The sequence below is a fragment of the Pithys albifrons genome, chromosome 15 (genome assembly GCF_047495875.1).
Source record: "Pithys albifrons albifrons isolate INPA30051 chromosome 15, PitAlb_v1, whole genome shotgun sequence".
NCBI lineage: Eukaryota > Metazoa > Chordata > Aves > Passeriformes > Thamnophilidae > Pithys > Pithys albifrons.
Genome location: NC_092472.1, coordinates 9,064,211 through 9,084,266, shown reverse-complemented (window position 1 = coordinate 9,084,266; position 20,056 = coordinate 9,064,211). Strand labels below are relative to the sequence as shown.

At 42.5% G+C, this 20,056-nt stretch overlaps 1 protein-coding gene across 1 annotated transcript in view; it reads right to left on the bottom strand.

Annotated features, from left to right (window-relative positions):
• Nucleotides 1-20,056, bottom strand: part of IL12B (interleukin 12B) — a 78,795-nt gene that overhangs the window by 1,648 nt on the left and 57,091 nt on the right. The window contains exons 5-11 of the mRNA XM_071570195.1: nt 7,974-8,066; nt 5,695-5,779; nt 4,347-4,622; nt 3,723-3,840; nt 2,541-2,734; nt 1,601-1,749; nt 201-322 (exon numbers count right to left, since the gene is read on the bottom strand). Coding sequence (XP_071426296.1) covers nt 201-322; nt 1,601-1,749; nt 2,541-2,734; nt 3,723-3,840; nt 4,347-4,622; nt 5,695-5,779; nt 7,974-8,066 — 1,037 coding nt within the window. The remainder of the gene's footprint in view (nt 1-200; nt 323-1,600; nt 1,750-2,540; nt 2,735-3,722; nt 3,841-4,346; nt 4,623-5,694; nt 5,780-7,973; nt 8,067-20,056) is intronic.

Below are 20,056 nucleotides of genomic sequence, written 5' to 3'. Positions count from 1 at the left end.
ATTACTTCTGTAAGAGAATCACCAACTCATTTATTCTCTTACAGATATTTCATGAAAAAAAATGAACAGGAGACAAAAATGTTTACGGGGAAATGTAAAATCAATGATAATTTCAGAATTAGAAAAAAAACATAGACACTGTACTCTTCTAGATAAGCAATCATCCCTTCTTCTCCAGCAGAAGGTTGTTTAAGCCTTACCTGCAGAGTGAAGACCAGTCGCTCCAGGATGAGTGGTAATAACGATCCCTGGCCTGCACAGAGATCTCATCTTTCGGCCCAGAGTTTGGAAGGTGCATTGACTGTTCATCAGTATCATAGACCTGTGAACAGGACCCAGCTCCTTCAGTGGGTTGTAAAGGTTGAGAAGAACATACAGTACAGTGCCAGAAAAGTTCCAGCAAGCCCATGTCACTCAACCCCCACTGGCAATGGGATGTTTCACAGGCACCAGCGTCACCCACAGGTGGCAAAGTCCTGAGGGCTTGTGACAACTTTAGCCTCAGCAGAAACCAACTGAACAGCCCTTGTGAGAAGTGGAGTTTCAGCAGAAACCAGCTTAATAGCTCATGTTCCACTGAAGCTGGTGTTCTAAAGTGATCCAAACCCCAAACTGAAACACTCATTGAAACAAAGGGGATATTTGCTTGTCTGGGTTTTTCTCTTTTTTATTCTTCTCCCTAGGGGAACCCTAAAACACAGGGGTTACTTCTTTTCAATGTGGTCGGAATTCCCACTGAGGACTTGTGGCTGCTACAAGAAGCATCTGCAGACCCTGTAGTTTCTCTCCCAAGGGTATTGCAGGAGCCAACGCTCTCAAAATCAATGAATCAGCACGGGGGAAATGGCCCCATCTGCTGGTACGGGAGGGTGGATTCCATTCACGGAGGAATCCACATCCTCTGCTGTCGTTGGATTAAACCCCTGACGAACTGGGATGATCATTACTTTTGTTTGCTTTTCTGATTGCTGGACCAAGGAAGAGCAGCACTGCAGTTCAGGTCCTGCCCTGTGGTCAGCTGGTCTTTCCAGTTGTTTGCCAGGCCAGGCAAGACACCATCACCATTGTGTGTCCATGAGCAAGGAAAGTGAAACCATTTGTGATTTAAAACTGACAGGGAGGAGCAATATTTAGATAACAACTAACTAGAAATCGAGTGGCAAAGACTACAGGCTGCACAGAAATGCTTCCAAATGGACAACTGATCCCTTGTTTACCATTCTTCTATAAAGTCTGAACTACTCTGGTACAATCTCATACAAGGAAATCTGTGTAACAGATCTGAGGCTTCTTGATTTGGAAATTGAGATTTTCACACATTAGGACGCCTGCAGCCTACTAATGAATTGGTAAATACTTTTCTCATGCTAGCACAGCTATGCAATGCTGACCAGGATTTTCTCTCCTCAATTACATCAGAGATCTTACTGCTCACAGAACTGGGAAGGTCTTTTACTGCCAGGACAGAACTTGCCACAGTTGGGGCTCAGCATCATTTTTTTCTGTTTAATTTTAGTTGGTCATTCTTGCATATTAAGCTTATATTATTTATACTGTCTGTTTAAGCAGGAAAATTGTGTTTCAAATGTTGTATTTCTACCTGGATTATTTTGCGTTTCTTTGTGCTTTTAACTTTGACCTTGAAAGTCAAAGGGAAGTAGGATTTCGGGGTGCTCCATGATTGGGGATATTTCCAGGTCACTGTTCCATTTGTGGCCACATACTGACATTGGGGGGGGTCAGGTTTTACTGCAAGAGAAAATACAGAGGTAATTAATTCACAATAGTGACATAATATTGGATGCTGGTGTCCTACTGTTGATAGTTTTATAGGAAGGAGCTTTGGGAGACTCCAGGAGACTGAGGAGTAGATACAATGTATGAGAACTGCCTTGTGCTTCTCAGCGAACATTAAGCACACTCTCAGATTATCTCTGCCTAAGATCCTGTGTTTTTTTCACCTGAAGAGTTACAAAGGGCTCTGTTGGACACAGAGGGCTATCTCCAACCCCTGCTGACTATTAAGACCTTTACCTAACATTTCTTTCTTTAGGATGCTGAATCATTTTCCTATGCCCTGTGGCATCATGATCACAATCTATAGTCCTCTTATTCCTGTCCATTTCTATTAACCTGCCCTGGATGCCCATCTGTAGAAATAGATCAGGAGGGAAGCATCCATAGCATTAACATGTTCTCAAAGAAGAGCCTGCTGGGTTATTGGCTGTTCTCTGACTTTTTCCACATACCCCTTCTAAAAACATGCCTGTCTATTAGAGAAGGCTACAGACACTTCTGGGACATGTGGGCATGAGAGGGTTGAGGTCACAAGCCAGGAATATATTGCTTCTTCACTTCCTCATCCTCCTCCAGGCTGCTGCTCTGGCATGTTTTCCCCTGTTCCAGTAACTGGGGGCTCCATGCCGATTTACAGAACAATAGGGCAGGGATTCCCAAGGCTGGTGTGATCAGCTACCCTTAGTTTCACAGCTAGCAGACAAATAAAGCTAAGAATTCATCATGATTCCTGGTCTACTTACTGATGTCTCTGATGAAGAAGCTGCTGGTGTAGTTCTCATATTCCACCTCATCAATGACCTCCAGGAATATGTCAATGGGATGATGCTCTTCAGCAAAGGGACAGTAGTTTGTTTTGTGGCACTGGGCTGTGTATTTGGTCACCAATCCATCGATGTGAGCCACAGGGGTGCTGCAGGTCACATCTCCCTGGGGGCTGGACACAAAACAGAGAAAAGGACTGAGAATGCTGGTTGGTCCTGGGAATGTGTTGCCAGGTCATGTTGTAGGTTAGGTAAGGTAATGTTTTGATGTTTTTTGTATCATTTAATGGCTACCCTTCATCTACTGCAGAAAAAGCTCAGTAGGAGCTCTTACATTTTCAGTGCTGTAGGACATATTAATGTAAAATCACAACCACACCACATCCCCTGCCTTAGCAGAAGGAACTAGTGTTTAAATCTAAAGCTGGGCATCTCAGTTCTTATTACCACCATCCCATAGCAAGCTCTAGTATCTTACTTTGTTAATTCACCCTTGCCTAACTTGAAGAAACTGGGGAAGGTTGAGAAATAAATACCAAAACCCATCTATAAAGTACTATCTGAATCTGCTTCTAGTTTTGCATTCAGCAAAATAAAATACTGTGCAGTTGTTTTTTCTTTAATGAACTGAAGTGACTTTTGCTGCAGCACTCCAAGTTTTGGAGAAACCCCCAGGAGTGGTGGGAGGCAGGAAATCCCCCCATGGTTCCCGTCACAATTTCCCTCACAGGTTTCTGCCACGTTCCTCAGCAGAGACTTGTCAGTGGGCATGTGGTCTCTGTCGTGGGTGCAGCCTCCCACTCCCTTCATTCTGCAGAGAGGGGACTTGGGGCTGTGGTTCTTTCTGCTTTTGGCTCAACTTCCTCTCTCCCCTCCACAAACTGTTTTGCTATTGCTTAAGTTATTCTGTGGCTGAAAAAGCCCAGTGGGGGCCATTCCATTTTCAAGCTTTTTATTAATTTCTGAGAGGTTTCCATGCCATTATTAGTTACTAAGTCCCCATGATGGCTCAGAATATTTTGCAGATGTTCAGACTCTGGAAGAGAAATTTCTTCCCTTCTTCATGTCCTAAACATCCTAAAATCTGGGATCTCCTACACAGAGTAACACAAAGGGCTGCTCTGGCCTTAAGAGTTTGTTAAGGAAAGTACAAGCTCTTACCCTTTTAGACTTCTGATGGTGAACTTCACATTTGGACTCTCATTTTCTGTCATCCATGAACACATGAAAATTCCAGAGTAGTTCTTTGCCTCACATTTTAAAAATGTCCACTTTGGCTCTAGATGGAAAAAGAAAGAAAACATAATTTATTTACTCTTTTTGCTGAAATGGTCAAAGCTGAGAGAAAACAGTAATTCAATGGACTTATATCTACTTTGGCAGGTGAGTTCATAGACAGGCACAGTCTGAGGCTTCCCCGTGGGCAGCCATGTGTAGTTGCAGAGCCAAATAACCACAGGTGGTGGCCAAAGGCTGGTTCACGTGGCACCACATTGACATGGCATTGACAGGAGCCAGAGCACACCCAGGCTGTGGCAAAGAGCTGTCAGGAAGAGATTTACACAGACAAATCCACTGTTCTTCCACATCCTTCCTGCAGCTGTTCAGTTGGCAAATTCCTGTGTTTGTTACCACAGAGCCACTGAAGGAATTTTTTGCCTTCCACTGTCAATAAAGCATTTAAGAGAACCCATTTTAAAATGGGTATTTCACACATATTTCCAGAGAGCTCCCTCTGGCCCTCTGCCCAAAGCTGAGTAAAGAACACCTCATTATCTTCCGTACCTTTAAAGCTTTTCAGAATCGACCTTATCATTTGCCCCTCAGAGTCAATTTTACTTATGAGGAAGAAATTATAGCTGAGGATTTCATGGGTATTCGCTGTCAGACAGGTGTAGTTTCCAGCATCTGGGAACTCCTTCACTTCAACAATCAGAGTCTTTCCTTTTCCTTTCCATTCAGAGTCCTTTTTCCAGTAAACTTCTTCATCAGACGTGTCACAGGTGAGCTCCACTCTCGTAGCTGGTGTCTGAGCATTCCACTCAGACTCTATGACATACACTGGAATAGCAAAGAAAGAAATTAGCAGCTACTCACACATACCAGTGGGAAGGTTGGACTGAGCCCTTTTCTTCAGCTCTGCTGTCCAGGAGCTCAACACTCCAGTGAGCTGGGAGTGAGTTCCAGTGAGCTCTCGGACCTTCTCACCAGAGCATTTCACCAACACAACAAGCTTTAAGACTTTACCACAAAGGGGAAACACTAAGAAATACCTGTCAAACACAGAATCCAAATGGCAGAAAACATTCAGCTCTAGGAAGTTTGGAAGTCTCCCAAACTGCTTATGGACATGTGAGACACAGGCAAGGTGAGTCTTACAGACTTCAAACACAAAGTTTACTCCCACTGCTGACAAACAGATTTGCAGTTTTCAGCACTGTGGTACTGCCCAGAGAACCCACAGGGCAAAGAAATTTTCTTAAAGTAAATATATGGGGGAAAATAATTTAATTCCTTTTTAGAATTGGAACACAATCAGATCGAGGATGGTTTTTTCATGTTGATCTGGGTCCTTCTTTTTGGACATTAATCCTTCTTGGGTTATGGAGCTATACTGAGTGAATAAGAACAGCAAATTAAGTTACCTGAATTTAGCCCAATTTTCTACTAAATTATTCAAAAGAATTGCTTGTTTACTATTGACCCCGTATTTTTACAAATATATTTACATTTGAGTTATTTACCACCAAAGTTGATAAACTATTTCTAGGTTTTAAGTTTTATTCAGATTTTTTTCCCCACAATTAATTCTTTTCTTGTTTGTTTTTGGACTGTGGCCTAAGCCACAAGAGGCTGTTTCTGCATACAGGCTCCATGACTGACAAGGAGAAGGAACAGGAAACAAGACAGTTGCTAGTGCAAATATTGCACATATGGTGTTGTATGCCATTTTAGGACTTCTAAATATTTCTTCCATTAACTCCAATTAATTGACTAGTTATTGACAAACAAACAAACAGATAGGAAGAACCTTGGCCTGAGATACTATGATTAGCAATTTCTCTGTGTGTGGCCACAATTACAATTCTGAAAAGCCCGTCCTGCAGGTCTCAGGAGGTGAAGTCTTGCTTACCATTTTCCTGAAGTTTCCACTGCACAGCTTCTAGTAGGGCAGCAAAGGAAAACAATGAAAGTAAGGCACAGAGTAGGTGAGACATCTGGAAGGAGAAAGTAAATTACTAAACTTCACAGAGGTTGCCTGAGTGTGCACTCAAATCAGGCTCATGCCAGACAACAAGCCAGGGTCAGTCCCACTGAACTAAGAAACATTCTCCTGTTCTAAGAACTCTTGGACTACATAAAAATTTATTAACAGGTTTATAACCCAAGATTTTGATCCACTTGTAATTTTCACCACAAGCCAATTTAGAGAAGCAATCATGGAGCTTAGAGGAAATTGTTGTGTGCATTGATCTGATTTGATCAGGAGATCAGAAATGTCCTCAGATCCCTTGGTTAAATATTCCTAGTGCAAGAAAAATCCTGCTGATGCCAGTGAGGACAATTGTATGAACAAGGCACTGAACTAAAAGATATCAGGATGCACAGGTGGGTGGTGGAGTCCCCATCCCTGGACATGTTCAAGGAACTACTGGATGTGGCACTCAGTGCTCTGGTCTGACTAACAAGGTGGTGATGGGTCACAGGGTGGACTCTGTGATCTTGGAAGTCTTTTCCAACCTTAATGATTCCAGGATTCTGTATGAGCAAGGCCTGGACTAAAGGATCAATGGACATTAAATTTCATTCATACAAAGCTTGTCCTTTGTTAAACCCTTCAGCAGTCTTATTAAAACAAAAGATTGTCAATAAAACTAAGAATCTGCTGAAGGGCTTTGCTGGACTGTTGTCTCCATCATCTTGATGACAACAGGATCAATAATGCAGTGTAGAGCTGATCTCAACACTGACTTTTGCCTAACTGTTCAAGTGTTCACCTCAGGTTGCACATTCTAATTAATTTTTCAAGCAATTTCAGGCAAAATTCTTAGAGGTTCAGTGCCACAGTTCTATTTGCAGAAAGAGCTGGATACATGGATCATTGTTTCTGTGCAAGTGTGTAGCTGTATTTACAATATATAAATGCATATTTATCCTGAACTTATTCAAAATACTATCAGAGCTCTTCACAAAACACCAAACACATTTGTCAAATATTGTAGTAACCCCTGGGTGCATAAGCTTTAACAAGAGTTATTTAGATACACTTCATACCTTTTTTAACTGGAGATTAAGCCACATGAATAGAAAAATTACTTGGAAAAAGAGACTTGTGAATACAGCTTTCAAAGCCTATTCTGACTACAGTGGGAGTCCAAACACATCAAAAACACAAAACTAAGTGGTCTGGTTTTTTTCCTCCAAACCCAGTCTTTTTTAATTAAAAGTTAGTAACCCTCCTGATTTCTTGAGAGTGTGTGCTGATGTGTGCACTGAATGTGTTCCTCACTGGCAACTCCTGCTGTTATGAGCAGTCCTTACCCTTGGTCAGAAATCAGCTGTCCCTGGGCCAGTGCCCTTTGGATTTGTGTATAGCCATTAATGGGGTCCGAAGCTACAAGGAAAGTATCTGCGGGTATTTAGGAGAGGAACCAGCTCCCATTGCAGCTGCACTGAGAGGGTCACAAGCCCCAGTGAAATACCAGTTACTATTGAGCAACCAGTTACAGAATCATTTAGGTTGGAGAACACTACTATTAGCAGTGTATTGCTTCGTTAGAAGCCAAGCACTCTCAGCTGATAGTTTCATGCTGCTCAAGGGTTATCCAGAATTTCCAAAAGAAAACTACACTTTGCTACCTTCTGAAAAGAGGCTGATTTCTGTCACTGGGACATGACGTGACCTGACATGACATGGCATGATGTGACATATGACCTGTCTCACTGCCCTCGCAGGGGAGAATTTCTTCACATATATATAATCTAAACATCCTCTCTTTCAGTTTGAAGCCAATCCCCCACGTTCTGTCACACCACACCCTTGTTCAAAGTCCCTCTCAGCCCTCTTGGAGCTCCTTTAGGCACTGTGGAGCCTTCTCTCCTGCAGTCTCAGCTCCAGGCATGGCCAAGTCAATGGAACAGCCTGACCATAAACACATATTTGTCAAAGTTCGTACCCCAGCAACACCAGTAATGGTGAGATAAAGAGATTATTATCTGATGATGTAGATAACAATTTTGTGAGCTGTGTACATTATGTGTTAAACTTCAGAGACAAGAACATATAAATACTGTCCTGAGAAAAATGACACAAAAACTATTTAAATACACTTTAAAATAAATAATTATAAGTTCTCATTAGTTTTATCTGAAGCAGCTGGTACCAGAGTAAGAGAATAAAGGAATTCTCACCTTTTGCTGTGATGCCTTTAGTGGAGCTGTCAAGCAGGTTGGTTTTGTAATCTGAAGGAAGCAAAGTGCTGGCTGTCTTATAAATACTAAACTCTGAAAGGAAAGGGATGCTCCATTTCACCACAATACCACAGAATTGCAACACGTGGTTTGAGTTCCTTTTTTGCATAGTGGCACAGCTAAAGCAAAAAAAAAAAAAAGGGACTCCCAGGTAAACTTCAATGAGGAAATGAGATTATGAGATTATGAGATTGTTCAAATGACATTTATGGTTTGAGCATTTCCTTTCCTGCCTGATTCTCTGTCTCTCTCATATGGCCTGTTCATCATCTGAGGAAGAGTAAATGCAGGCCAAATAAACTTCCAAAACTGTCTGATAGGAAATACATTACGAAGACAGAAAGAGAAAGTTCAATAAACTAAAGCAATTTCTACCTGATAAGCATGAAAGAAATAATTACATGAAATACAATCACAGCTACCACATCAAACAAAAATAAAAGGAATATGTATAATTTTTAAGAAGTGTTTTAGAATTGTATTTTTTCTAAGAATTGAGACTTAGATCAACCAAAAAAAAAAAAACCAATTAGCTCCATCTTAGAAATAAAACCTGATATTCACATATTGTTTTAGATTGCAACTTTGAAATATAATCTAAACCTGATGTTCCTTTTAAGCCTCAGGTATAAGAAGAGCCCCATGCTCAACATGGGTGTTGAAAAATAAAGAAAAAGTTTCCATTATTTTTTTCCTATTATTTGTAAAATAATAGAATACAATTCTCATTATTTGTCAGGTAAACCAAAATACATTGCTTATAAAAGCAAAAAAAAGGTTTAAAATTCAGCCTGTTTAGGAATGCATGAAGAGCCACAACTCCATCCCGTGTGCTTTCCAGTGACAGCATTCCCACAGCCCGGCAGTCAAAGCCACAGTGCCGTAATTCAGCAGGAAAAAGATGGCGTCAGTCCCTTCTGCTGGAGAGTCATGGAATGGTTTGGATTGGAAAGGACCTTAAAGCCCATCCAGTTCCACGCCCTGCCATGGGCAGGGACACCTTTCACTAGCCCAGGTTGCTCCAAGCCCTGTCCAACCTGTTCTTGGACACTTCGAGGGATGGAGCAGCTACAGCTTCTCTGGGCAACCTGTGCCAAAGCCTCACCACCCTCACAGGGTGGAATTTCTTCTTTCCAATATCCCATCTAACCCTGCCCTCTGTCAGTCTGAAGCCATTCCCCTTGTCCTATCACTCCAGGCCCTTGTAAATAGTCTCTCTCCATCTCTCTTGCAGGTTCCCTGCAGGTTCTGGAAGGCCACAATTAGGTCACCCCAAAACTCATTTTCTCCAGGCTGAATAATCCCAACTCTCTCAGCTTTTCCTCACAGCAAAGATGCTCTATCCCTCTGATCATCTTGGTGCCTCCTCTGGACTTGCTCCAATAGGTTCGTGTCCTTCGTGTGCTGGGGCCCCAGAGCTGGAGACAGCACTGCAATGGTCTTTCAGAAGTCCTCCACATGGATGAAACAGCACAAGCGCCCTTGATATGTTGCATATTTGGTGCCCCCAAATATGGCAAGTACACAAAACAAATGGAGGAACAACGCAAATTAGGAGGGAGATAAACTTCTTGTGAACCCCAGCAGCTGCAGTGCATGGGGTCCTGTTTATTGCCACACACCTGGGAGGCAACCAGAAGAGAGGGTAGAATCCCCTGACTGGAGAGAGGGCAGTTTTAGGATTCTGGATTAACTGTGTTGAAAGATTCACACAAATGTAAGTAGTGCCAGTGGACTGTCCTTGGCCATCTTCTTCCAAGAAATATGACTTCAGTAGGATCACATACACCTTTGGCAGCTGAGCTGGAATTCCCTCCAATCTGACAGGACACAAAACTCAGGCACTGCAATCTCAGGTGGCCCTGACAACTCCCTGCTGATCTCAAGGTGCCCAACCTGCTCCTCAAACACTGACCTCAGAATTCCCTTTGCCAGAGCTGGGCAGGCAGAGCGTGAGAACTCCAGGTGGGAGGGCAGCTCTTGGAAGCAGGTTTGAAATGGTGCCTCTGGCACAGAGAAAAACTGTTCCCTTCATGTCCTGAATGCTGAATCCAGATCAAAGTGGTTTATTGATTTTTCCTGATACAGAATTGACCAGCAACTAATGAACTGTTCATTTGAGAGCCCTATCAGTTAATATAACAGAGAAGCCAGAGTTTGACACTTCCAGAATGTTATTAATAACTACAGCTCTCCACCCTCCACTTATCACAGGGAGCTCCAATCTCTCTCTCCCATACATACACACATCTTACCTGCACACACTGAGAGGACATGTGGGTTACCATGCACCACCTTTGATCTGACTGGCGTTTGTCTTCCCCTCTCCCAAAATCATGTCTTCTTGGGCAGTTTTGGGTCCTCCATCCACATGCACTGTTTATATTCCCACTCCTGTCTGGATGGCTGCTGTCATCCAGGCCGTTTACAGGGAGTGGGCCATGGGGACACTGATGCTGCTCCTGCCACTGGTTTTCCCTGTTTAGGAGAAAACATTGTCTGGGAAAGTGTGTGGAGAAAGTTGGGGCAGGAGCACCTGGGGCACATGTGAGTAAAAGGTATCCAAACCATTCCAGGTGAGAAAATTGTCTCCTCATCCTGATCCCTGACTAGCTGTGAATGCAAGTCAGCAGGAGGCTGGGCTGGGCACCACTGTCCCATTCATTGGCTTCTGCTTCCAGGGGATACCTTGGAATGGGGGCTGGGAGGAAGCCTTAGGGAACAAGGACACTCTTTCCTCTCGTGGCCTCAGCCTGTTGTAGCTGCAGCCTTGGTCAGCACTTGGGGCAGCTCTCCTTGCACAAAGGACAAAGAGCCCAGCCCGAATCAACACTCAGCAAGCTGATTCCCATTTAAGTCCATTTCCAATTTCCAAAATTCCCTTTGGTGATAACACACAAGTTTTAATACCAGTGTCCGGGGAAGATGGAGAGCTCCATTCAGTCACTGAGCAGAGAAATAAGGGCACAATGTGTACTCCTTCCTCAGCCCATCCCAGTTTGGCTGTTTGCTTATGTCAGCCATGCATCCAACTTTTGCTTTTTGACTGGAATGTTACTACTGCAAAGCTTAAGCATCTGCCCAGTCTGATGGTCATCTTTAAGCGCCTGCTTGTTCTGAAACATGAATAGGTAATAATTTATATAAATAAATACACATTTTCAGAGTGTGTGCTTGCAGAAACACCTAATTCCCTTAGCTCAGTTCTTGTCACAAGGCAAATGCAGTAAGATGGACCCAAGTCTTATGCCAAGAATCCTAGATATGAGCTATGGAGCACAGACATCTGTGTGGAACTTCCATAATGGGATAGTTTGCTATGATCCATCAGAGGAATTTTTAAATATTAAAACATAGAGATTGTGAAAATGTCTTCAATGACAGCCTGGTTTTCCATTATGAGCTCATATATTCTAAAGGGGAAATTTGGAGGAGCGCAGCTTCTCTCCCGCCTTTTTATTCTACTTCCCCTATGACACTGAAAGACAGTGGTAGAAACTCTATGGCCATGTCTTGCTTTCCTCTAATCCCAAGGAAACACTTCTTTTTGACAGATATGGACCATTTGAAAAAGGGCTTCCTACCTTATGAAGGACAGATAATTTTTGCTTTGTGAAATGACAAAAGGTTTTTTACCCCAATCCAGGGAAAAAAATGTGTAACAATAGGAAAAGGACCATTTCTATAAAGTGTATAATCAGTATGATCCTTTATATGTAATTTCCTTCAGCATCTGGCTAGTTTTTCATGGATGCCAAAGATCAAGTTTTATTACTGTTATTTCTGCTGCAGTAGCAGTGAGACAGGAACTTTCTTCTTTATCTATGATTCACTAATTAGTGATTTATGTGACTTCATCAGGAAATACTCTGTAACATTATTGTATCGATGAATTTTCCTAAAACATTCCTGTCGCAAGACAGTACATGGAATCACCAAACAAAGATCCAAGCTTGAGAGAAATGCACAATACAGGGGGAAATACTTCTATTAAAAGTCAAAAAGCTCTGTACACCAGTGATTCATTTGCATTCTGGTAGAACTAGAAGATGCCAAGGATGGTAACCAAGATTGGGTATCTCTCCCTCCTTAGGTGGAGAGGACAAGAAGATGGTTACCTCATTTACAGGAGCATTACTGAGGCCTGACCTGTCATGTAAATGTAGTTACTCAACCTTGACATTACAGCTGAGTGTTGTTCAGCGTAGGGCTGGATCTGAAATCATTGTAGACACAGAACATGAGCTGGTGCTGCCTAAGAGAAGTGGAAAGGAGGGGATTTCATCTCTTAGCCCTTCTCCCTTCTGCCCCAGTAGATCCACATCTGCCCATTCAACTTGTAACTCATGATGTGCTGAGTGTCTCTACATAGATGCCATCACACCTACAGCCTATGTTTGCAGACAATATTAGAAAGGTAAAAAGATAACACCATCCTGCCTAAGGATTTTAAAAAAGCCAAAAGAAGGTATGACAATTCCAGAGGGTTTTAAGAACCAAATCACATTTTCTGCAGTAGAGGACTCTCTAGAGTCAGTCCCTGATCTGCTTTTGCAAATCTTCATAGGTGCTCAGAGGATATGGAGCACAGATACAAACCAAACTCTATGTCTGTTAGATTTATCACAGAACTATAGAGGCACCAGCCCTCTGACCCAGGAAACACAGAAGTTCCTCCCCCAGGACATGAATGTGAAGATGGTTCATTGCTTTTTTTAAATGCAGTACAAATCAATGCTCCCTATGACATCAACCCTCTGTTTCCATCACAAATCTGACATGTACATTGATAAATCTGACAGACTACAACCAACTGCAGGAGATAAATGCAAGTTCACTTTACTTGAAGTTCACTCATTTCTTGAGTGTGATGTTGCAACTATTTGAAACCCACTGTCACCCTTACTTAGGCCAGGATTCGGTGCTGGGGGTGGGGAAATAACATAAAAACTGAAAGTAAAGGGAAAAGCCCAGTAATAACTTATTGACTTAAATTCAAGAGGCATTTTCTTCTTTGTCAGAGAACTTCTATAGAAGAAGACTTTCCAACCCAGGCCATTTAAGTCCAAGAAGGGTTTGGACAGTGCTCTCAGGCACATGGTGGGATTGCTGAGGTGCCCTGTGCAGGAGCTGGACTTGATGATCCCTGTGAGTCCCTCCCAAATCAGGATATTCTATGATTCTATAATTACTCAGACATATACCTGGAAGAAAAAGGAAATCATGACAACTTCCTATTTTGCAATGCAATTATTAATGTGTAGATACTTATTTAATGCTTAAGCCTAGAGACCCAAATTAAGAATGGGACCCCATCCTATAAGAGATACAGGAACTCAAAGTAAGATTCAATGCCCAGCCCTGATCTAGGCATCTTGTTGCATGAGTTTTTTACCTGTCAGAAAATTCCTGGTTCCTGAAGGTGGTGAAAAGATATTTTAAATGATGTAATAAGAGCTTTGACACCTCCCATGACTGTTAAGGAATGAGATCATATTTGGAAAGCAAAGATGTTTCACAAATAAACCACTGAAGTGTCCTTGAATTTCTGAGACTTAAAGGAAATTCCTGAAATTACTCCAGTGGTTGCTTTGTGACATGACAGTTGCTCCTGTAACTTCTTTGCTGAAGTCATGTTGTAATATGTGGGACTACAGCATTGCCAACCCTGAATGTTTAGAATTCAGGAGCTCTGCTCTGCGAGGGTTTCCAGCAACCACAGTGGAAGGGAGAGACTGGGGACTGGCAAATCCTCCTGGCTGTGGCACTAGCTGACCTTTGGAATAACTGTGCCCAGGAGGCACAGCCTTGCACAGTCTCAGATAGTACCTACTTTTGTAAGCACTATTTCCTGTGCCCTGCTGGTCATTGCCATTCAGGGAGGAGCCAGGCCCCATTGCTCAGCTGGTCTTTGCACCCACAGTTTCTAGACACTGATTATAGAAAAAAAAATGTAAGCTGAAAATTCAACTTCATGTGTTGTCATGTAAATCCAAGCCTTAACACTTATGTCAAGGAAAGGTGCATCCCTGTAAAATTCTGAATGTTATTAATACTGTCATTAGGAAAAAAATAAGGTTGTTTCATACTAATCTAGGACTAATTAAAACTATGTAATTCAAAACTTTATATAGGCTCTGTGTCAAACTGCAAAAGGGAATCTGTGAGCAGTTTCTGGAAATCCGCCGCTCACTCCTACAAGAAAGGTGAAAGAAATGCCCTTTATTTTTCTTTAATTTTCTATTCCTAATAGCAGACAAACTTTATAGAATTTCTACAGTGAAAAAAGGAATGTTCCATGTTTAAAGACCAAACAGTACAGGCTTAATCTTCCTCCCTCGGATTCAATGGGTGTCTCAGCATCACTGAAACAGACTTTGCACCAGTGTTCACCACAGCCTCTTGGGCACTAAAGCTACAAAGCCAGACAGGAAAACTTATTTCAGACTTCTCTGAAGGGCCAAGGTGCCTGTGAAAAGGCTTTGGCTGAAACAGAACCACTGGACTCAAGGGTAGGAAAAAACTTCCACTGTTTTTAAATGGATCATGATCAGACCTGAAGTGTGGTCCCTGCCTCCTCAGAGGGTGGATTAGGACACCCAGGTCTATCCTCCAGCTTATTTAGGGAATGAATGCACATGTCAGTCTTTTAAAATATATTCTGTGCAACAGAGGTTTGCAAACTGGCCCAGGACCCATTCTAAGATGATTCTAAGTGAGCTTTTGAAAGAGTGAGTCCACCACAGTAGTCTAAAATTCTCAACACATTTGAAATTCCACTGGAAAATTTGAAGAAATGTGAAACTCAGGTTTTCAATATCCACTTGAGTCATATATCACAGAATTTCAAGGACAGAAAATGAATATATTCTGTTCTCATCTGTAGTTGGTTTCATACAGGGAATCGTGCAGCAAACCACAGGGCCCAGCAACTTCAGCTGGAAATGTGGCACAGCATTCACCTTCCTGAACTTTATCCATTTAAAAGGTGTTCAGAGTAGATCTGAGTATAGATAGGTAAAGTATAAAATATTTCAATATTTTCTTTGCAATTTAAAGAATGGAAGCACAAAAAGTTAACTTTGCAGTGTCACTTTTTTTCAGTGCAACCTCACACTTTCTGTAGGACTGAAATTTTTTTATAGTGCTGTAATTCTGCATTGCATTTTCTTGCTTTTAAAAATTATTGTCCCAGTCCTTTATTTCAGTTGTTAATTGAAGCCATGGAACAGGAGATCCACATGGTATCCTGTTCTCTTCTCACCAAGCACCCACTCTCTTAGTCAACTTTTAAACTGCTAGACAGTTGTTACAATGTTTGTGATATGAAGCAGTTCACTGAATTTACCTTGAAAGGGTTGAAGGCTTCAAAAGATTTATCTTGTCATTAATAAGATGTCTCTGCAGCCAAAAATCATTAAACAGGGAAAGAGACATAAGAGAGTCATTGATGTTTAACTATATTTTGGCAGTCCCATTCCCAGCTGCATTGATATATGGACTATTTCAAAATTAATGGGAATTAAACAATAAATAGGCATCGTTTCCCACTTAACCACAGCAACTCAATTTCTTGTTACCACCCATTTCCAACAGAGATCTTTGTAGAAATCTTGTTCAAGGACAGAGGCGAGTTTGGGTGCTGATACACCATATCCAGAATGGGATAACAATGCCCATCTGTAGGTGCATCTCTCCATGGTCCCTGTCCTGAGCTCTCCCATTGCTCTCCCACCTCTCTTCCTGACCAGGAGTACGTTCCTGTTCATGCCAGCTCAGTGGCATCTGGGTAGGTAAATGCCTGTCACCAAACAATTCAGATGTCAGTGAGGAGAAAGCCCTGCATGAGGGAACTTCCACTAAGGACTTTCCCAAAAGAATGATGAAACTGCTTGCCTGGAGTGAACACATTTGTTTCTGCTTACCATCACACCATGGAGGATGAGGATGTGCCCTTAATTGCTCATACTGGGAATTGTGCTCCCCTGCTCCTCCCTTGGTTCTGACATCATTCTGATTAAATGCACCACAACAGGCCCATAGAAAAAGCATCTGTCACCCAGTTGAAATTATTGACCAATGTCAGTAAACTCCTGGACCTGAGCAGGAATGAAATCTCTCTTAAATTTGCCTGAGGAGATATAGGAAGTTAAAAAAGGGAAGGAAAATGTTATGCATTTAAAATTCTCATGGATTTGTACTTAGAGTTGAGGTTTTGCTGAAAACAGAACATGGGACCTTTTTGGAGGGTCATCCTCTACACAGGACTATTCAGAGCTGTGAGTGGACTATGGATATTCCATTCAAGTTAAAATGACTGGGTATTGCACATGTGAGACCTCATTTGATCTTGTGCCAAAAGAGGAGAGTTTCTGCTGAGTTCTGCACTCATTATGGACAGAAAGTATAAAGGTATAAAACCAGGACCTTCTGGATTACAGGGTGGAGAGGATGTTACCCTGGTCAGTAAATAATCACCCCTGCAGCTCTCACACAATGATTGTTTACTCTTCTGTGTCCTTTGCTAACTCTGCTCTCTGAAGTTCGCTGTGATTTGGGGGGACAGTCCTCTCTCTGTGTAGCTGGAGACTGAACAAGCAGGATGGAAATTAAACTCAGCCTCCAAACCCACAGGGCAGAGCTGCAGAGCATAAAGATTCCTTGGCCCCCAAATCCGACTTGACTTTATAAACAGTTGTAACCAAAAGTGCATCACTCTGTTTTTAACCTTACGTTTTAATTGGCATTTCCTGTTGCCTCTTTCTACAGGCAAAATCCCCTAAGTCACTCCTGAGAGTAATGGAAACAAGAATTCAATTCTTCTATGCAAAGCTCAGTGAAGATGCATTGACATGACCAACACATTGTGAAGTTTCTTCCTACAGCACCAAACCTTTCCCCAGCACTCAAGAGTCAGTCAAATGTGGTTCCAGCCACAATGGAATTACTTCCTTGCCGCAGTAAAAGCAGCTGCAGGGAAGCCCATCTGGAACAGAACACCTGAAACTGCTTATCTCAGACTTCCAGGGACTGATAAAGGGTTTGCTTGCACTTGTGACTTCCCACAATGTAAATTCCTTTGCTATTGTGAGGCAAAGCCAACTTCCAATTAGTTATGGAATTTCTAAGGCAAGTGAGAAACAGCAGGAGAATGCCCTGCATTGCAGAATCTCTTCTGTAATCACACATCTGACTACCTCAGAAGTTAAACATGAATATCCTCTGCAACACTAGTTTGTATGTGCAATAACGATAATACCAATATTAGGTGTTTCAGTTTCCTCCACCTATAATTAATATCTGAGAGTAAGAATCACTTGGGAGCTTTAGTCTGAGAACGGTACCAAAAAATTCCTTTGTCAAAGGAACTATTGTTTTCCCAAATCAAACAAGCTGTCAGTCATGTTTCATAGAATCCCTGGATTGGAAGGGATCCACAAGGGTCATCAAGGTCCAACTCCTGGCCCTGCATAGGACACCCACAACCGTCTCACCATGTCTGGAACTTTTGAGAGATTTTTTTAAAAAGAGAGCATTTTACTAATGCCAACTAAAACAGCCCAGTCTGAGATCCTCATTTTGAGAATAAAACATCTGTTGGCATCAGTTAATGATACCCAGTTGTAATTAATTTGTCACTGACGTGCTGAGTAGAACTAGCATTCATGTGCTTGTTTTCTTGTAAAGAAATAGGTCTCCAATGAATGGTGTGCTAAAGATTTAGAGAGTTCAGCAGAAAACCACTTCCATCACAGAGAGCAGCCCGGAACGGGTCAGTTAATGGTGTACAGAGATTGGATGGAAGAGAAATTTTGCAGTGGCACAACTTTTTTTTTCTTTCCCAACCAGCTGAATTTAATGAACAGACTACTGAAGTGTTCCGAGCATTCTCATGGAAGAACACTTCCATCCAGATCTGCAGGGAGCTTCCTGCTGGCTGAAGGGACCAGTCATATTGCAGGTTGTGGTCAGCACTGGCACTTTTCCAGGGGGCTGGCACTGCTCCATGGGCCTGGCACTGCATCATGGGGCTGGCACTGCTCTGTGGGGCTGGCAGGGACACCACAGACACAGGATGTGGTCCAAAGGCAGCGAGTCCCTGAAGTCACACACAACCCTACGCCGAGCTCTGCAATGAAGGGTGTTGTTCTAAGAAAACAGGAACCTTCTGATCTGCAGCAGAACTATAAATAACGGCAGGCAAAGTTTATTCGCAGCTGGTAGAGGGGATGTGGCTGGGTACAGCCATGGTTTGGGTCATCAGAGCTAAAATCCTGAGCAGCCCTGAGTTTCCATTGCACTGTCCCTACAGTTCCATTACAGGGGCATTTGCATTGCCCCATCCTTACAGTTAATTGTTCATGTCGAGGAACAAATGAGGAGAAAACTTGTTCAAGTCAATTTGGGTTTGGACAGCTTGTGGGAGCTGCGATGGCCATAGAGAGATAAGAGGGTTTTTAGATTTCTTAGGAATCAGTTTAAAGTCTTACTGTAATTATTAGGAAAACATTAGACACTCAGAAAGTTGACTTGATAGACTGGGGGAGATGGGTGGCAGAAAAAGAGAAAGAAACAAAATCAGAGAAACAAGGAAGGAAACAGAAGGAACGATAATTGGAAGTATATAAAGTGAAATTTCAAAATCTAGTTCTGGGGAATCTTAGTGTTGAGGAATTAGAAAAAAAACACTAATAAACTCCAGTAAGTCCATTTTGTCTGTGGTTCCAGACTTTCTTGTTTAGTTTTGATTAAAAATTCTTCCAAAATTTTTGGATATCTTTCTTCCTCACTGATAACTTTTTGAGGTAATGGAATTTGGTAAAAAAGAAAATTCCACCTTCATTCCCAATTTCACTGAAAAGAAACTCACTCACTTTGAGTTTCGGTAACACTTTATTTTGTTTGTACAAACCTGTTATAGATGTAAGAACTGTGGTGAAACCACAGAGGGAAAGAGGAAGGCTGGAAACCCAGTATTTCCCAGGTAACTTCAGCATTTTCTCATTAAGAAACAGCTGAAAGATGTCTATGGCTTGTCAGTGTAAAAGGTGCCAGTAGTTACAGGATGACTGAGGTTGGAAAAGAATTCCAAGATCGAGTCCAACCTGTGCCCCATCCCCAGCTTGTCAACCAGACCAGAGCACTGAGTGCCATATCCAGTCATTCCTTGAACACCTCCAGGGATGGGGACTCCACTACCTCCCTGTGCAGCCCCTGCCAATGCCTGACAACTCCTTCTGCAAAGAAATCCTCCTGAATACATGTTGCTTCTCAAAGGCTGGAGGGTGGGATTGCAGTGTGGACAGGGGTATGTGTGGGTTCTGTGTAGTGCACAGTGGACTTGTTTGTGTGAGACCCCTTTCTCAGCACAGCTCTCCCCGGTACCGACTCAGTCCCCTCTGTTTCCAGACTTTCAGCTTTGAAATTCCGAGACAGTTTTGTTACGCTAAAGCTCTGCTGTTTCCTCCTGAGCCGGCTGCGGTGGAGTCGCACTCACTCATTTGCATGACCTCCTCCTCTGGCAAAGCTTCCAGTTGCTAAGTGGTTATCGAGGGATGTAAGAACCAGCTCCAGTCAAAACAACTCTGTGGTTTCATTTACATATTAGGGGAAATAGAACAATATGATGAGTCAGAAGTGGAGCTCTCTATTATGTAAGACAGTAGTGAGCCTTCCAAAGAAGATGTAGTCTGTGTTTGCTGTACTGCTTCCCCCAGAACTGGCTGTAAGACCCAATTTGACCTCAGAACCCAGAAGCCTGAAACTGGCACTTTGTTGTGACAGGAAAGTGAGGCGCCATCACCAGCTGTGAGTTTCCTGAGGAGGCTACCAAGAATGGAGCACCTCTGCCATCACAGAATCACAGGATTATTTAGGTTGGAAATGACCTCCAAGATCATCAAGTCCAATCGGTGACCCATCCCCACTTTGTCAACCAGACCAGAGCACTGAGTGCCACGTCCAGTCATTCCTTGAACACCTTGAAGGATTGTGACTCCACCATCTCCCTGGGCAGCCCCTTC